The sequence below is a fragment of the Bos indicus genome, chromosome 2, assembly GCF_029378745.1.
Source record: "Bos indicus isolate NIAB-ARS_2022 breed Sahiwal x Tharparkar chromosome 2, NIAB-ARS_B.indTharparkar_mat_pri_1.0, whole genome shotgun sequence".
NCBI classification, from domain to species: Eukaryota; Metazoa; Chordata; class Mammalia; order Artiodactyla; family Bovidae; genus Bos; species Bos indicus.
Window position 1 is genome coordinate 111,987,552 of NC_091761.1, and position 19,167 is coordinate 112,006,718.

General features: G+C 42.2%; 1 protein-coding gene across 1 annotated transcript in view; it reads right to left on the reverse strand.

The window, feature by feature from the left end:
- WDFY1 (WD repeat and FYVE domain containing 1) overlaps window positions 1-19,167 on the reverse strand; it is a 55,088-nt gene that overhangs the window by 20,050 nt on the left and 15,871 nt on the right. Inside the window, exons 2-4 of the mRNA XM_019977689.2 lie at window positions 13,384-13,451; window positions 7,437-7,510; window positions 200-254 (exon numbers count right to left, since the gene is read on the reverse strand). Coding sequence (XP_019833248.1) covers window positions 200-254; window positions 7,437-7,510; window positions 13,384-13,451 — 197 coding nt within the window. The remainder of the gene's footprint in view (window positions 1-199; window positions 255-7,436; window positions 7,511-13,383; window positions 13,452-19,167) is intronic.

The window sequence follows — 19,167 nt, forward strand, 5'->3', positions numbered from 1 at the left end:
ATTTCAAATGTTAATAAGCAGGAAAAGGATGTGTAAATAACTCTGAAGAGATAACAGCCTCTCTTAATAACTGGGGTAACCAACCTTTTAAAAAGTTAATGTGAAAATCTAATTTTGATCATAAGACATGGTGTTCTAGTTTATTTTTGTGTGTATCTACATGTATATGTGTGCAAATGAGTGTGTGTATTATAATTACCTGGGTAGGTCTTGATAAAGTTCATTTTATTAAAATCTTCAGAAACGTGGAATTCCTAAAAGTAAAAACATGCAATAAGAGAACAGTTATAGTTTTAAAAACAATAGGAACTCATCTTCCAAAAGGATGTAAAATCTAAAACTGGCCATCACCAGCCTTATGACTCAAGACTGGCTCCACAAGAACAGCAGAGAATTGCTTCTTGGTCCTGTCCTTGCAACACTATTTATTTTGGAACCAGACAAGTAAAGAAAGTGCTGCTGACCACCACAGAATTTTTGTCTAATTCTTCCTCTACAAATGAGTGCTCTACACTTCCTTTCCCTCTAATTGCAAAGGAGGCATCCTGTTAACTTTGCTGTCTTGGTATCACTAAAAGTTTCTCAAGATGATATATCCAAAGCAAAGTGATATACAAAGACCCATTACTAACAGAGTTCTCAGTACCAGTGAAAATAAGGCATTGGGTATCTGAAGCAACAGAAGGGGCATATTACATATATTTAACACACAAACACACACACAAAAAAGAAATTTAAAGATTGTGGTAATTTTCCTTTTTTATCTCCCAAAGTTTTTATGGACTGTGTAATACTTTATAACTAGGAAAAATAAAAAGTATGCGCTTCTTAATGAAAAAAAATGAGCCTCAGGCATAAGACTAAGATAAAACTCTAAAGAAAATACACTACTTAAAAATTCTATTGATCAGTGCTAAATTGGTAAGCTCTTAACTGTCTAGATAACATGGACATTATGAATTGTTGATTGGTCAGGATGAAAAAAAATCCACAAAGGAATACTGATTTCTTGTTCTTCATCTTGGTTCTACAAAGTACAAAAATGTATCGGCATTTTATACATACTAATCTTTGCTGGGACTCATAGCTCAGTCAGTAAAGAATCCGCCCACAATGTACGAGATCCAGGTTCAATTCCTGGGTTGGGAAGATCCTCTGAAGAAAGAAATGGCAACCCACTCCAGTATTCTTGCCTGGAGAATCCCATGGACAGAGGAGACTGGCAGGCTACAGTCCAAGGGGTCACAAGAGTCAGACATGACTTAGCGGCTAAACCACCACCACAATCTCTGATGGGAAATCAACAGTTCAATACTAACTAATGCTAAATTGGACTTACAATGCCCCTTTCAACCGAAGAGCTGTAAGAGTTTTATATGCCATTCTATAATGGCAGTAGAGAGTACCCTTGAACCAGGAGCCACAAGAAGGGTCCCTAGAGAAAAAAATTCATGGCCACTGCCATTCCTGGAGATGTTATTTGAGGCCTGCACTCCTGGCCTCTTATTATGTGTAGGCACATCACCATATTCTGATAAAAATCTTCAGAAGGAGAAAAACGAGACCACTGGCATTTATTATCACACAACGGATTTACAGCAGCAAAAAACTGGTGGGCATCAACCCCCAACCATGTAGATCCCCTACCCCGCCCTCCGTTCTCACCGCCTGTCTATTGTCCAGTGAACTTCTTATGCAGACAGCCTAGCAGGAGAGCCTAGCTCTTTCCTTCCTGGCTCTTAAACATACTCAAGACTTCTAATTTAAAAAGCAAAACAAGTGAACAAAAAACCCTTTTAACAATGCTAAGAGTTTCTTTGCCGCGCCCCCCAACCCCATCCCAGCCAAAACCTTCTCTATAGATCAGCCCACACTCAACACTGAGGCTTTCTAGCTCCTCACCCCAGTCACCCTTCAATCCACTGCACCCCAGGGCACCACCCCACTGCATGGAAACGGCTCTCCCTGCAGCCACCAGCTGCTAACTGCCATCCCCAAGGTCATGTTCCTGTCTTGATCTCATCCTCTCTCTGCCCCACCTGAAACCTACTGCCCCTCCAGCTACCATGACCACTGTCCTGGCTGGTCCTCCCACCCCTTGGCCCATTTCGCATCACCCATGAATGGTGTCTCCCCGGTATCTTAACTGCACCACTGATTCCTCACTGTCCTTTTGCTCTAAATGCCCTCTCCCCGCACACCCTTAAGCCATTTCTTCTCAATGATGCACCATCCACCAGACACTCAAGCCAAAAACCCAGCTGTCATCTGGCTTGCTCCTCTCCCCACCCCTGCACCCAACCTGCCACAGCTGCAGCTCAAGACATCTGCTTCTGTCCGTCATCACTGCCACAACCTTCTCACCCAGATGGCGACAACAATTGATATTTCCGCCTCCATTTGTAAAATTTTTGTGGCAGTATAATTGATTTACAATGTGTTAGTCTGTGCTGTACAACAGAGCCGAACAGGCACACATATATAGCCACTCTTTTTAGATTCCTTTCCATTATAGGTCATTACAGAGTATTGAGTAGAGTTTCCTGTGCTATATGGTCTATTATTATTTACCTATTTTATATACAAAAGTGTGTATATTATCAATCCCAATGTCTCAATTTATTTCTCCCCTCTACTTCCCCCTCTGCTAACAACAAATCTGTTTTCTACATCTGTGACTCTATTTCTGTCTTGTAAATAGATTCATTTGTGCCATGTTTTACCATGCACATGGAAGCGACATCATATATTTGTCTTTCTCCACCTGGTTTACTTTGTATGATAATCTCTAGGTCCATCCATGTTGCTGCAAAAGGCATTATTTCATTCTTTTTATGGCTGAATAATAGTCCATCTTCTTCATCCATTCATCTTTCAATGGACAGTTAGGTTGCTTCTATTGTAAACAGTGCTGAAATGAACACTGGGGTGTATGTTATCTTTTCGAATTAGAGTTTTCTCTGGATATATGCCCGGAGTGGGATTGCTAGATCACATGGTAGTTCTATTTTTAGTTTTTTAATGAACTGCCATACTGTTTTCCATAATGGTTGTACCAATTTATATTCCCATTATCACTGTAAAGGGTTCCCTTTTCTCCACACCCTTTTCAGCATTTATTGTTTATAGATTTTTTAATGATGGCCATTGTGAGGTGATATCTCATTTTAGTTTTGATACGTATTTCTCTTGATGTTGATCATCTTTTCATGTGCCTCTTGGCCATCTGTATGTCTTCTTTGCAGTAATATCTATTTAGATCTTCTGGCCATTTTCTGATTGGGTTTTTGTTTTTTTTTAACTTAGAGTTGCATGAGGTGTTTGTATATTTTGGAGATTAATCCCTTGTCAGTAGCTTCATTTGCAAATATTTTCTCCCATTCTGTGGGCTGTCTTTTTGTTTTATGGTTTCCTTTGCCTTGAGAATCTTTTAAGTTAAATTAGGTTCCATGTGTTCATTTTTATTTTTATTTTCTTTACTCTAGAAGGTGGATCACAAAAGATATTGAATGCGATTTGTGTCAAAGAATGTTCTGCCTGTGTTTTCCTCTAAGAGTTTTATAGTGTCTGGCCTTATACTTGCATTTAGGTCTTTGGTCCATTTTGAGTTTATTTTTATTTTTGGTGTTAGAGCATGTGTGGTTTTTTTCGGCTGCACTGCATGGTTTTGCAGGATCTTAACTCCCTGACCACAGAAGGAAGAACCTGGGCCCTGAGCAATGAAAAGGCCGAATACTAACCACTGGACCACCAGGGAATTCCCTCCCACCTCCACTCTTGTTGCCCTCCAATCCGTGCTCCACTGAGCAGCCAGGGGGATCTTTGTAAATTAAATGACACCATTCTTCTGCTGAAAACCCTGGAAGAGCTTCCCACGGGTTTACAAAACTGAAAACCTCACCCCGACCCACAAGGCCTTGAATGACCTGCCCTCAGCCCACCTCACCCCGACCCACAAGGTCTTGAATGACCTGCCCTCAGCCCACCTGGTCCCATCACCCCCAGAGCTGCCCTGTCACTCAGCACCAACCAGCCAAGAGGATGTCCTCCAAGTCCTCAGACACACAGAGACGTCCTGCCTTGCGCCTCCACACATACCTTCACTCCTGGAAAACCTGCTCTGCCTGGTTGTCTCCTGCCTGCCCTTCAGGCCTCAGCTGGATGTCACAGCCTTGGAGCGGCCCTCCTTCCTGCAGATCCTGTCTGCTGGGCGCAGGGCCACACACCTCTCTGGACCCTCTCCTTCCCAATCCTGTTCATTTCTCCACAGTGCTCAACACGACCTGCAATGCGATGCTCACTTGTGTATTACCTGTCCTCCTTACTAGTCCAAAAGACCCCTGGGAGCAGGGCCCATGTCTACTTCCTTCTTAATCAGCATTCTGCAGGACACCCAATGCTGAGTAAAATCTGAACGCACGGCTCTCTCTGACCTGCTCTAGCCACCTCTTCAGTCTTAAGACGTTTCATGCTGCCAAACCACTTCATTCTTTCTCTCTGCACACACTCTGACCTTGAAAACCTCTCTGTCTTTGCTCGTACAGTCCTCTGTGTCTGCAAGTCCTCCTCCTCCTCTCCTGGTTAACTCCTCGCCACCCTCTAGGGCTTAGCACAGTTACAGCTTGGCCATGCCACTCTCTCCGGCCAGGTGAGTGCAGGCGCCGGCCTGTGCTCTCACTGCTCTGTGTGCATTCTTCACTTTACATGTGATGGAACCCCACTAGCCAAATCTTACTTATTGTTACCATTCCCAGTTCTGTAAAGCAGTGCTACTCAAAATGAGGTCTGCTTCTTTAAAGCAGAAAATTAGGGAATGAGTGTTCAGAAAACTTTCCAGCAATTTAATATCATCATGACATTCAAGCGGATAAAGTTAAAAGTGAAAGTCATCCAGTCGTGCTAGACTCTTTGCGACCCCATGGACTGTAGCCTCTGTCCACAGAATTCTCCAGGCAAAAATACTGGGGTGGGTTGCTATTCTCTTCTTCAGGGGATCTTCCCGACCCAGGGATCAAACCTGGGTCTCCTGCATTGCAGGCAGATTACCATCTGAGCCACCAAGGATCCTTCCAAATTTTCTCCCTTAATAATGTAATATCCAAAATATTAACCAAGCAAACTAAACTCAAAGCAAACCAAAGGAAAAATCTGAAACACATTATCAGAGACTAGAAAAATAATAGAGAAATCAACAGAGAATCAATGAAAACTGGTTCTTTCGAAAAAACTAACAAAATTGACAAACATGTAGCTAGAGTGGTGGAAAAAAAAGAGAAATGATTCAAACTACTAAACTCAGGAATGAAAAGGGGACTATTAAATCTTATAGAAATAAACAGGACTAAAAAAGGCTGCTATCAACAATGATTTCCCAACAAATTAGATAAGCTAGATATCATTTCACACTGACTAAGAAATAAACAAAATCAGAAAATAATAAGTGTTGGTAAATATGTAAAAATTTAGAACCTTCATAGATTGCTGGTGGGAATGTAAAATGGTACAGTAATTTCGAAAACAGTTTGGCAGTTCTGTAAAAAATTAAATACAGAGTTACCATATGACCCACAATTCCATTCCTAGATGTGTATACCCAATAAAATGGAAAACTCAGGTTCACACACACACTTTTATGTGACTGTTCATAGCAACATTATTCATAGTAGCCAAAAGGTAGATATAATCCAACTATCTATCAACTAATGAATGGATAAACAAAGTGTGGCATACAACAGAATATTATTCCACCACAAAAAGGACTGAAGGATTAATTCAAGCTACAACACAGATGAACCTTGAAAATATGATGCTAAGTGAAAGAAGCCAAATATAAAAAGCTATACATTTTATGATTCTATTTACATAAAATGTTCAGAATGAACTCAGAAAGTATATTACTGACTGCTAGGAACTGAAGAAAGGGACAATGCAGAGTGATTGCTAAAGGATATGGGATTTATTTTTGGGGGTGGGAGGCACTGATAAAAATAATCTAGACTATTAACGGTTGTATAATCTTGAAACTATACTATAAAACCACTGAACCGCACACGTCAAGCTGGTGAATTTCATGGTATATGAAGTATATCTCAATGAGATATATGCATACGCACCCTGTGGCTCTGACAGTAAAGAATCTGACCGCAATGAGGGAGATCCAAGTTCAATCCCCGGGTTGGGAAGATCCCCTGGAGAAGGTAATGGCAGCCCACTCCAGTATTCTTGCCTGGGTTATCCCACGAACAGAGGAGCCCGGCAGGCTACAGTCCATGGGGTCACAAAGTCAGACACGACCGAGTGACTACACTTTCACTTTCAATTTTGTAACTATACTATAAAACCACTGAATTGCACACTTTGGTGAATTTTATGCTATATGAATTACATCTTAATGAAATATATACATACACACACACAATTAGACTTACAAAAACACCAATCTCTAATAAATTGAAAATTTAAATATCTGGTCCTGAACCAAAGATGGTTTGAGAAGCACTGCCTCAAAGAGTTACACGAGTTGTTGGCCGAATGACTGGTCCCTGATCTTGTTCTTCTTCTCCCTCCTCTGTCATACACACACACACACACACACACGCATGCGCGTGATCTCCCCCACGTCCTCCTTGCCCCAGTCTCCTCCTTCATGGGCTCAGGGATGGGGCTGCCACGCGACTCATGTTTCCTGTACAAAGGCTGTGCATTGTGGGTTAGCCTGAGAATCAGCCATCAATCATCAGAGCTCCATGGAGCTACAGCTGGTCCCTGACTTAGGATGGCTCAACTTATGATTTTTCAGTTTTACAATGGTGTAAAAGCGGTACACATTCAGTAGAAACTATACTTTGACTTTTGAATGTTGATCTTTTCCCAGAAGGGTGATAAGCCGTATGATCCTCTCTTGTGATGCTGGACAAGGGCAGCCACAGCCCCTATTCAGCGTCCTGAGGGTGAACAACCGACACACTTACAACCATGCTGGACTCATACAATCATTCTGTTTTTCACTTTCAGTACAGTATTCAATAAATTACATGAGATATTCAATATTTTAGTATAAAATAGGCTTTGTGTTAGATGACTTCATCCAATAGTAGGCTAATGTAAGTGTTCTGAGCATGTTTAAGGTGGGTGAGGCTAAGCTATGATATTCAGTAGGTGTATTAAGGGTATTTTCAACTTACGATATTTTTAAACTTACAATGGGTTTATCAGAACAAAGCTTCGTCATAAGTCAAGGAAAATCTGGAGTTTATTAATTTATTAATTAATGCTAGTTAATTCTAGAATTAATCCATTTTGGGGTCTACCATCTGTACTGAATGAAACATTTCCTAATGCCAAACAACTGGGCATTCTTTGTTAACTTTATTTAAACTGTCCAACAGTGAACATGGGGAGGTCAATACAATGAATACATTCTGGAAGCTACCTACCATCACAGCTCCATTATCCTGGCCCACAAATATCCGTCTACTATCATGATGGTAAGCCATAGCAGAGCAGGGAGCTGCCAGAAAGACAAAGATCATATTATGAGCAGAGTTAAGCACGTTAAGTCATTGTTCAAGGTACTTTATTAAAAAGAGCTATATGACTTAGGTTAAAAAAAAAAAGAGGGCAAAGATGTTTTATTTTAAAAAATGTTATTAAATTTCTTTCTGCTGTTTTAGTTTCAAATTTTAACTTTAATAACCTTCCAAGTTACTTTTATGACTTTGGGTGAAGCGAGTCAGCGTGAAGTTTCATCTGATTGAAATTCCTACCTAGTTCTGGAAAGGTGTGGGGACCAGTGTTTAGAGCAGGCGATCTGCCACCCAGACTCTGTGGGTCATCCTGCCCCTCCTCCCTTCCCCATCACAGGCAAAACAGTGGCGGGCATCTGTGGAAAGAGAGGTGTCCAGTACCACAATTCCCATTCCAAGGTATGTGAGCAAACTGGGGAGGCTACTTGGGGATTACTTGTTGTTGTCTTTTTTCCCCAATGGTCAAAAAAGGTTCCGTTTTGCAGTGACTCATACAATCCCAGCTTGTTTCTTTGTCTAAAGCAGCGTCATGTGACTGAGACAGCCTGACTCTTCCCTTAGACACGACCCTTCCAGGTTCCACCTAAACTTCTTCCAGAAAACGTGTGCCAGAGAATGAGTTTCAGAAAGGAGAAACTCTAAATCCCTTCCTTCTGCTAAAAATCAAAATTAAAGTGATTTAGAAAATGGAACACTTGGAAAAAGAAATATTTGGGTTCACTTCAGCCTTAAGAATTTTAATTGACCACGGAAAGAAATAAATGCCAGGAAACAAACAAACTCGAGCTTACTTTGAAATAAAACGTCTTATAAAAAAGTAAAAGAGAAAAATCCTATAAATGAAGTTACCACTTGAAAACAGTTTAAAGTTCTCTAACTACCATGGCGGATATTCTCCACCACAGGAAGAAAACTGGAAGAAAAGCTGGATTGTACTCAAAGGCAGAAACATAGTTAGCTGCATGATCAGACTATAGAAAAAGACTATTTCAGTTGCATTCCAAGAACTATGTCGTTGAAATGTAGATACTAAAATTGTCTAACACCTAACAATTAGAATAGACTACAAGTTTGTACACCCTTATCCACCATATTGATGTTTGAAACTACAAAGAATGATCATGTTTAAGGATTATAACCACAAAGATACACATTTGTTTGTTTTAGTCACTAAGTCGTGTCCAATTCTTGCAACCCCCCGGACTGCAGCCCACCAGGCTCCTTTGTCCATGGGATTTCCCAGCCAAGAATACTGGAATGAGTTGCCATTTCCTTCTCCTGACCCAGGGATCAAACCCGCATCTCCTGCATTGGCAGGCAGGTTCTTTACCACTGAGCCACTGGGGAAGCCCAACGATAGATGCTATTGTCACACAAAATGCTCTTTAATAATCACACACAAAATTATCTTCAACAATCAAATGCCTTTGATGATTTTAAAGATTCACTGTCATCATTTTTGCTTGCTTTTCAGTTGTTACTAAATCTTAATGTTTTAGTTTTAAGCTTCTTTTCTTTTATGCTCAATCCTATAACAAACTGAACATGAATATGTAAAACCTCTCCTTTGTGTAAAAATTACAACATGCTGAGTAATTTTATAAGGTTAGAGACATCTCACATTGAAAAAAAAAAGCAAGCCTTCCTGGTTTATTTGTTTAGTATATAAAAATGCTCTTTTTTCCTAGAAGGGAGGCTTCTAGTGAGATAAACTTTTTTTAAAAAGATAATCTTTTTTTTTTTAATGTGAATGTTAACATAGTTTTACAAACAAGGAAAACACAAATCATCTTTCAAATCAGAGACCTTTTAAAAAGGTCAATGCAGTACAAAATCATTTGCTTTAAACTCTAGTTTTATAAACAAAGGGTTTTCTGGAATACAGCCAGTCTCATTCATCTATGTATTCTTTATGACTGCTTTTGATTCTGCAATGGTAGAGCTGAGAAGCTGCCACAGAGACTGTCTGGCCCACAAAGTCTAATATTTATGTCCGGTCCTTTGTAGGAGAAGTCTGTGGACCCACCCCACACTGTGGTGAGCAGCCCAGTTCTGGAGTTGGATGCACATGGACTGGAATTCCAACCTCTGGCCTCAGTTTCCTTGTCTACTAAATGATGAAAATATCATCTTTCTTATAATAGCTGTTGTGATGATTTGGTAAAATAGTACCAAGAAAAATGCATGAGACACAGAGAAGATGGGCTTTCCAGGTGGTGCTAGTGGTAAAGAACCCGCCTGCCAAAGTAGGAGACATAAGAGACACAGGCTTAATCTCTGGGTTGGGAAGACCTCTTGGAAGAGGAAACAGCAACCCACTGCAGTATTCTTGCCTGGAGAATCCCATGGACAGAGGAGCCGGGCAGGCTACAGTCCATGGTCCACGGAGTTGCAAAGACTTGGACATGACTGAGCATCTGAGCAGCACACACAGTAGAAAGAGAAACTGACAGTTACACTTCTCTTCAGCTAAAGCAGATTCTCAAAGTTCTTTTTGTTACGTGAGGATTGTTATGATTCATAATTGGTCCACGTACAGCGATATTCTAAGGTTTCACTTACTGATCACCTCTGTTTCATCATGGGGAACAGTTTAAATCCATGGATGACCACTAAAATGTCAACTGGTGAATCTGCAGTAGTTTTTAAATGCAACATGGCACTTTTCTTCTTGGGTTTTGAATTCAATTTTAAAAGTCACCCTAAAACAGACAAGCAAATTTCTCAACATTCATTCATTCTGTTTTCTTCTGGCAGTGTTCCTGCAGTTTCATCCACAGATACTGCTCTAGCTGGAGGTCATAACCACTATCCGGAAGCAAAAGGCTGCATGCATGTATACAAACACCAAGGTGTCAGTCACCCACGGCAGAGAAGCTGTGCCTGTTCTGTCCTGTTTTTTCCTGATCCTTCCAGCCACAGAGTTCTGGGAGCTACTTCCGGAGGATACAGTTAAGCCAAGATAGCAAGGGATGGCAATGGAGAAAGCAAAGCCATGTGCCCAAGACTCAAAAGCCAAGGAAGAGTGTGTGCTGCTGCTGCTAGGTTCTGGTGTCCCAAGAAAGAAATCAGTTACAAAGTGAACTAAGAATTTGGGGGAAATGCAAGAAAAATCCATCTTAGACTCTCCTTGTTCTAAAGGCATAAACTCCACAGTTGAGGTCTCAAGGAGACTGAGCTATGGCCAAAATCTGAAGTGTAAGCGAAGGAGGGAACAATCACAGTCAACAGCATTAATAAGACCATCCACAAGGATGACAAACCATCTCCCAGCACTGTCAGAGGTCCCCGGGTTGCCGTGGCTATTTCCAGCTACGGACCCATCACTGGACCATTGGAAGTAAGGAGTTACTCATCTAAGAGAAGCCTTTTTTTTTCCCCAGTTGAGTAAAAGGTAGGCTCAGAGGATGAGGGTGCTCCATCTACCTTTGCCCCACTTCCCCAAAATCCCAAAGTAAATTTATTAAATGGAGAAATTTGTATACAGGTCAGGAAGCAACAGTTAGGACTGGACATGGAACAACAGACTGGTTCCAAATAGGAAAAGGAGTTCGTCAAGGCTGTATATTGTCACCCTGCTTATTTAACTTATATGCAGAGCACATCATGAGAAACGCTGGACTGGAAGAAGCACAAGCTGGAATCAAGATTGCCGGGAGAAATAGCAATAACCTCAGATATGCAGATGACACCACCCTTATGGCAGAAAGTGAAGAGGAACTACAAAGCCTCTTGATGAAAGTCAAAGTGGAGAGTGAAAAAGTTGGCTTAAAGCTCAACATTCAGAAAACGAAGATCATGGCATCTGGTCCCATCACTTCATGGGAAATAGATGGGGAAACAGTGGAAACAGTGTCAGACTTTTATTTTTCTGGGCTCCAAAATCACTACAGATGGTGACTGCAGCCATGAAATTAAAAGACGCTTACTCCTTGGAAGGAAAGTTATGACCAACCTAGATAGCACATTGAAAAGCAGAGACATTACTTTGCCAACAAAAGTTCGTCTAGTCAAGGCTATGGTTTTTCCTGTGGTCATGTATGGATGTGAGAGTTGGACTGTGAAGAAGGCTGAGCGCCGAAAAATTGATGCTTTTGAACTGTGGTGTTGGAGAAGACTCTTGAGAGTTCCTTGGACTGCAAGGAGATCCAACCAGTCCATTCTGAAGGAGATCAGCCCTGGGATTTCTTTGGAAGGAATGATGCTAAAGCTGAAACTCCAGTACTTTGGCCACCTCATGCGAAGAGCTGACTCATTAGAAAAGACTCTGATGCTGGGAGGGATTGGGGGCAAGAGGAGAAGGGGACGACAGAGGATGAGATGGCTGGATGGCATCACTGACTCGATGGACGTGAGTCTGAGTGAACTCCGGGAGTTGGTGATGGACAGGGAGGCCTGGCATGCTTCGATTCATGGGGTCGCAAAGAGTCGGACACGACTGAGTGACTGATCTGATCTGATCTGAAGGACATTTACTGAGACAATGGCCACTTCATGTTCCACACTGAGTAACCAAGGTGACCCACCCACAAATAAAGGCGAACGTAGGACAGAAGATACTACTGCCTGCACGAGAGACCATGATTAGGGTTTCAGGTAGTCTTAACACGCTACATACATACAATGAAGTTTTACTTTTTATAATAGTTTTTTATAACTATTTTATAATTATATAAAAGGGTCCTTTTATAATAGTTAGCTTTATACCAGTATTCCAAAAAGTCTACTTCATTCTCATTGAATGGTTATCAAGACAGAAGGTGACCGGCCTGCCCAAGCTGTTAGTGGAAGGTAGGACAAAGGAAAATACTGATAAACTACTAATCCTTTGTGGAAATATTTATAGGATTGAAATCCCGCAGGTACCCTGCAATAAATGAGAAAGTGCTAGCAAGACAGGCAGTGCTTGGAAGGGTGACTCAAGCTGACGGAATAGAATCTGCTGAATAACTGGCTACTCTGCGTTTGTAACACACCCCACAGGCCCTGCAGTAACTCTTCATGGAGCTGCAGTGTCCGAAGAGTTTGGCCCTGGCAAGCACTCTTCTTTGGAGAACTTCATAATGGTCTTCAGTAACAGACCATCAAGCCTGCCCCAGAACCGTGTGTCTTTTCCCAGGGGGGGCTTCTGCACATTGAAACCTTAACTGAGGAAAATCTCCTCATTAAGGACCAAAACCACCCAGAAATAAGCAGCTATGATGCCTTCCATGTGGCCACTGGGGTGGTAGGACTCGATTCCAGCTTGGACCTGGGTGGTACCACATCTTTTTTTCAAGAAAGGGATGGAGAAGTGGGAGAGAAGGAGGCAAAGCTTAGATTGGCAGGAAGGGCAGGATTTAATTGCAATTTTATGTCACTACATCTCAGGGCTCTTCTAAAATTTCAATACAAAATCTTTATTTTTGGGGTTTATTTTTAGAACATGTTTGACTACTAAGAAACAAAAATCTCCATTTAGGATGTGTCGTGCCTTGGACCAAACTTGCCAACAGTACCCACAGTTTAAGAAAAAGCAGCACAAAGGCCAGGAATAAGACAAAGGAGTGTTCAGAATCTGATTTAGTGTCAGTATCGGCTATTACTAAGTAGAAAACTACTACTAATATAAGTTGGCAAAATGAAGACAAAGGAAAATGGGGGAGGTGGGCAGCTTTCCTCTTCCTATTTTTTTTCCCCAAGTTTTGTTCAAGTTGATTCAGTTAAACCAGTTGACTCAGCTTCCTTTTTGCAAAAGAAGGGGAGTCTTCCTGCATTTTAACACAGAATGCTGTAGGTATTAGGTAACCAACAAGCTCATTTTGAAATTTAAATCATCAAAGACATTCTTCTTGGGTGGAACAGAGCGGCTACTCACAGGCCATTGTGTGGTAAATGCTGGGCCAGTACTGACCGCTGTCTCTTTTCAGCCATACTCGGATAGTCCTGTAGAGAAAAGAAAAGAATGAGTAGTCTTTAATAAATTTATCCTCTTTGCCACCCAAGTAAACTTCTTATTTTCAATACTATTTCCCATTGACCTTATAACATTAATCAATTGGACAAATTAGACAAATACACACACATACACACACATAGAGAACATGGTATATTATACTAGTATGTACATGTACACACATACTCTACATATTTATTGTTGCTATTCAGTCACTCAGTCATGTCTGACTCTCTGCAACCCCATGGACTAGAGCAAATCCAGGCTTTCCTGCAGGCTGGCCAAGAAGTTCACTTGGTTAAGTGACTACACTGTTCAATAAAGTTCTTGATGAAAATGAAAAATATGTCTTTTATTTTTACTTACAAACAAATGAACTTTTTGGCCAACCCAATAGCTACCTACAGTTATGTCTATACATGGTAAGTTATGAAAGAACTAGGAGTCAGGATTCTAAATAATATCAATAACATGGAAAGTGCTCATTATATAGCGATATACAAATAACGCTGAGGACTACTGATTTCTTGGCAACCAACTGCAAACTTGGTGTCTTGGCCATCCCACCCAAATGAGGAAAGCAGCTGAGGTAAACAGAAAGAAAATGTTTCTGGAGAACTGGGAGAGACCTGCATACAGAGTGGAGCCCATTATCACTGTTCATTCACCGAGAGTTCCCAGCCATCTCGGCCTTGGGAGGAAACCCTTCCACACCAGTCCCTGGGCCTCTCCTTTCACCAGAGCACACGTGGGAGATGAGGAAGTCCTGCCCACAGGTGGGCAAAGGACACACGACCAAAACAGCCCAGGTTTAATATTTTGGCTCATTCCCTCAGAAGAACAATAAGGAATGCCTCTCCTGCACTCCACCTAGCCTCCTGGAAGCTCTCGGGCTCATCCCCTTCGGAGCAGGACACCGGCCGCCTTGCCCAGCACAGCCGTGCTCTGCCTTCGCCTTGAGTCCCAGCTCTCTCTTGTCCCTTACTGTCAGCTCTGTCACAGCCACTCTTGTATTTCCAACAGCAATGAGATTCTGGCTCACAGCCAGCACTGAATTAATGTTTACAACCTTGAGCTAGAATACATTAAGGCTAAGTGCTGACACTCTCTGTTTCCATTCTGTTTGAAGTTCGAGACAAGGAAGACTGGTCTCTGAGGATAAAAACTGGAACAGTGGCTGCTTCCGGGGTTGAGAAAGGACAGAACACAGCAAAGGGATACGAGGGAACTTTCTGGGGCCGTGTCAGGCTGTGGAAAGGTGGTGATGTGGGTGTATGCATGTGTCAGAATCTGCCTAGCTTATTTAAGATCATTGTGAATGATTAGACCGTAATAAAGAAAGACTATATGTTGACCCTCATTTATCCAAATAAATAAGATGACTGAGCAGCACAGGGGGCATCATGCTATTTTATATGTGACCTGGAGACAGGCCTTGGTGTATGAACTGCCATTTGTACAACACGTCCCATCTTCCAGCCACGGCGGACTGGTCACAACAGAATCTTTGCCAAGTTGAATCCAGGATTTTCCTCTACATTATCCCACCTCTGATCACCACTGGTCAGACCAGAGAAGAGATTAGTCAGTTCCTTCCCTGGGAAATCAGAAACCAGGAGAGAGAAACAGACTCTACCTCTCCAGGAGTTGAAATGACTATTTCTGGCCACACGTTTTGCAGTTTGGACTGGAGAATTCTGTACGTTAATAAATGGGGAAGAATGAAGCCGACCTATGAAGAGAAGCTGGAGACAGTTCAGGTGGAGGGGCCTCACACCGGCTGCTCTTGAGGCCCCTCCTGTGTTCTGAGGGTTCTGTGAGGCAGACACCCCAGCATCCTCACCACAATCACCCTCAGCAGCCTCAGCGAATCTGAGTGATTTTCATCATTTGCAATCAAGCAGGTACTAATATACCACGTCTGCATGGGCACCATGAAGACATGGTGACATGCAGTCTCTTTGTTCAAGCACCATCAAACGAGCTTCTACGTCACACGGTTCACAAAGCAAGAATCAGGCAGACTCCTCCATGAGTACCTGTACTGTGATAGGAAGTTCTAGGAAGTTCAAGTTCACATCCAAAATTAAAAGGGAAAGCGAGACACAGATCAGACTAAAGCATGTGTAAACAGATCTGTACTGTTTACTGTTTGTAGTTCAACATCTTAAATCAAAATTTGACACTCTGAGGTAATGTTTAAACCGCTCTGTTACTATTTGTGGGTTCTTGGTTACTGTTCACGATTATTTAGTTTTCTTCTTCCACAAATCTCAGAGGTTAAGATATTTCCATGAACAGAAGGAACAGAACAGGAAGAGAAGGGGATGACAGAGGATGAGATGGGTGGATGGCATCACTGACTCGATGGACAAGAGTTTGAGCAAACTCCAGGAGTTGGTGATGGACAGGGAAGCTTGGCGTGCTGCAGTCCGTGGGGATGCAAAGAGTCGGACAGGACTGAGCAACTGAACTGAACTGATGGAACAGATCTTTCTAGTTGGAAACCATTTAAATGAAGTTATGAAACAGAAAAAATACTTAATGGCATGGGAAAATGTTCATTATACAATGTTAAGTAAAAGGGCCTATATAAAATTGATAAGTGCAGTATGATACCAACTTTATTTTACAATACATCTGGTCAAACCTCTAGATCCAACTATCAGTCTATAGGAAATGCAGAGGAACACAATAACCACCACCACTGGGGTTTATTCAGCAAAAAAGCAAGACTACAGGAAACTCTGTACACAAATGACCTAGTTTCTTCAACACACAATTTGCAAGGGGGGAAACACAGAGATGGAGGACCAGCCTACCACTATAGAGGTTTAACAGACACATCAAGTAATCACCATGTGGAGACTTATTAGATCCTGATTCGGTCAAACTGTTACATATACATGCCTATATTATCATGCTGCTGCTGCTAATACTAAGTCGCTTCAGTCATGTCTGACTCTGTGCGACCCCACAGACAGCAGCCCACCAGGCTCCCCCATCCCTGGGATTCTCCAGGCAAGAACACTGGAGTGGGTTGCCATTTCCTTCTCCAAGGCATGCAAGTGAAAAGTGAAAGTGAAGTCACTCAGTCGTGTCTGACTTAGCAACCCCATGGACTGCAGCCTACCAGGCTCCTCTGTCCATGGGATTTTCCAGGCAAGAGCACTGGAGTGGGGTGCCATTGCCTTCTCCAATATTATCATGAAACAGCTGATAATAGGAACACTGACTAGATATCTGATATTAAAAGACACTGTTCTTTAGATGTGATAACAGTGTTGTAGGTTTCTGCTTATTTTTTAAGAAGTAATTCCAACCTAAGACACTGGGCCTTGCCTCTGTTCTTGGCACGTCCACCAACATCCAACCCTCACCACTCATGCCTCAGTGCACCCTCCTCCCATGTTACCTGGTGGGCTCCTCCCTCCAGACCACCTTGGGTATGTCAACTACTGGCGACAACTCCCAAGGAGCCACACATCCCATTGCCCCTGGGCTCAGAGACCACCAGTGGTAGTCTCAAATCAGGGGTTCAACTGACATGCTTGTGATTCCCACACCCAGACCCTGCATCCTAGCAAGCTGTCATCCTCAGGTGCCCAAAATACCGAGCTCAGGTTGTATCAGAAGCCCTCGTCCCTCACCTCCCTACCAAGGACTTTTCTCTCCAGGCAGTAGTCCCCCTGGGCAGCACACCACAGGATGAGTAGCATTTGGCATGGCCTTCCACATCTAAGGGCTTCCCTGGTGGCTCAGCTGGTAAAGAATCTGCATGCAATGCGGGATACCTGGGTTGGATAACTGGGTTGGGAAGATCCCCTGGACAAGGGAAAGGCTACCCACTCCAGTATTCTTGCCTGGAGAATTCCATGGACTATATAGTACATGGAGTTGCAAAGAGTCAGACACAACTGAGTGACTTTCACTTTCTCTTACCTAAAATCATCAATAGACGCTTATAATGATGATCCTTAGGCCTGAAATGGGAGAAGGCAATGGCACCCCACTCCAGTACTGTTGCCCGGAAAATCCCATGGATGGAGGAGCCTGGTAGGCTGCAGTCCATGGGGTCGCTAAGAGTCGGACACGACTGAGCGACTTCACTTTCACTTTCCACTTTCATGCACTGGAGAAGGAAATGGCAACCCACTCCAGTGTTCTTGCCTGGAGAATCCTATGGACGGAGAAGCCTGGTAGGCTGCAGTCTATGGGGTCGCACAGAGTTGGACACGACTGAAGCGACTTAGTAGTAGTAGTAGGCCTGAACTACTAACACAGTATCACATTTTGTTGACAGTATTTTGTTACTTAGTATAGAATGCTTATGGATACATTCCATTATATATGTTCAACACAGGGGATGAAACAGAAGGAATTATAAGAAGGTAAAGGCCAACTCTCCTCTAAGCATTAAATCTGCTCCAGGAGGGACTTCCCCGGTGGTCTGGTGGCTATGACTCCATGCTCCCAATGCAAGGCCCCTAGGGTTCGATCTCTAGTTGGGGGACTAGATCCCGTGTGCCGTGAGTGAAGAATTCACACGCCTCAACTAAGAGTTCACAGACTGCAACTAAGATCCAGTGCAGCCAAATAAATAAATATTTCTAAAAATTACATTAAAGCCTGTTCAAGGATTCTACTCCACTCGCAAACAGGACAGTAAAGGCCAAGGCACTTGGAGATGAGGGTGTCGGGCAGCACCTTCCTTTACTCAAAGCGATTAACAAGCTCCCTATCTGTGTGGTTTTAAGGGTCTAAAGATCAGAATGTGGACATATTCTAAACCCCCCAAAATCAACCCCAAAAGTTGTAGTCACAAATGCGTCAGTAGTTCAATGGAGGCCTCAGGGGACGTGCTCTTCCCTGTGTCTTCTTGAAAGAAGAATGATTTCAGACAGCAGAGAAGCTGCCGTGAGCAGAAAACCTTAAAGTCACCTCTTCCATTAAATCATCTAACCTGAAAAAATCACACTTAACTTCATGAAGCTTCAGAATGATAAACTGGCCCAAGGTCAAAATGCGACCTACCTAGACCCCAGGAACTCTGAAACACAGTAGTATTTCCTTTGGAGGACAAACATCAGACTACCATGTGGTCTGCACCCAGCTCAAGCGGACACACTAGAAAATTGGCAAGACTTGTACTATTTGTTGGGGGTGTTTCACCTGAAAAAATTTTTATCACATTCAGGCTGAGAGAAGACCATCCTTGCTTGAGAATCAGGTTTCAAACCAGGCAGCTGACCTTGATAGCTGGCTCTACTTCCATATTCACACGTTCTATCTAAAATTCCTTCTTGCTCTTTTTCCAGGCATACTCCTTTACTTCCTTGGGTGACAAATTAAAATCTCCCACTTCTGAGATAAAATCAAAACAATATTAAGTTCAACTCCTAATACTCCAGCACGCTCAAGAAACTGTGTATTAAACAAAGTTGTATAACTTTTATTAAGTAATACAGAAATTTGTTTTGTATTTAGGATACGTCTCATTGGCTTACAAAATGGTTATTAAAACAGGCTTAAGTTGGGCTGTTTTATTTTTAAAAATCAACAAATTCCAGACTAAAAAAATTTACTATTAAGCAAACTGGAAACAAAATCTACTATTCACAACAATACAGTTTAGCAACATTTTATAGGCACAAGCTATTAAAAACTCCTGAATGATATTAATAAACTGTATCAAAGTATCAAGAC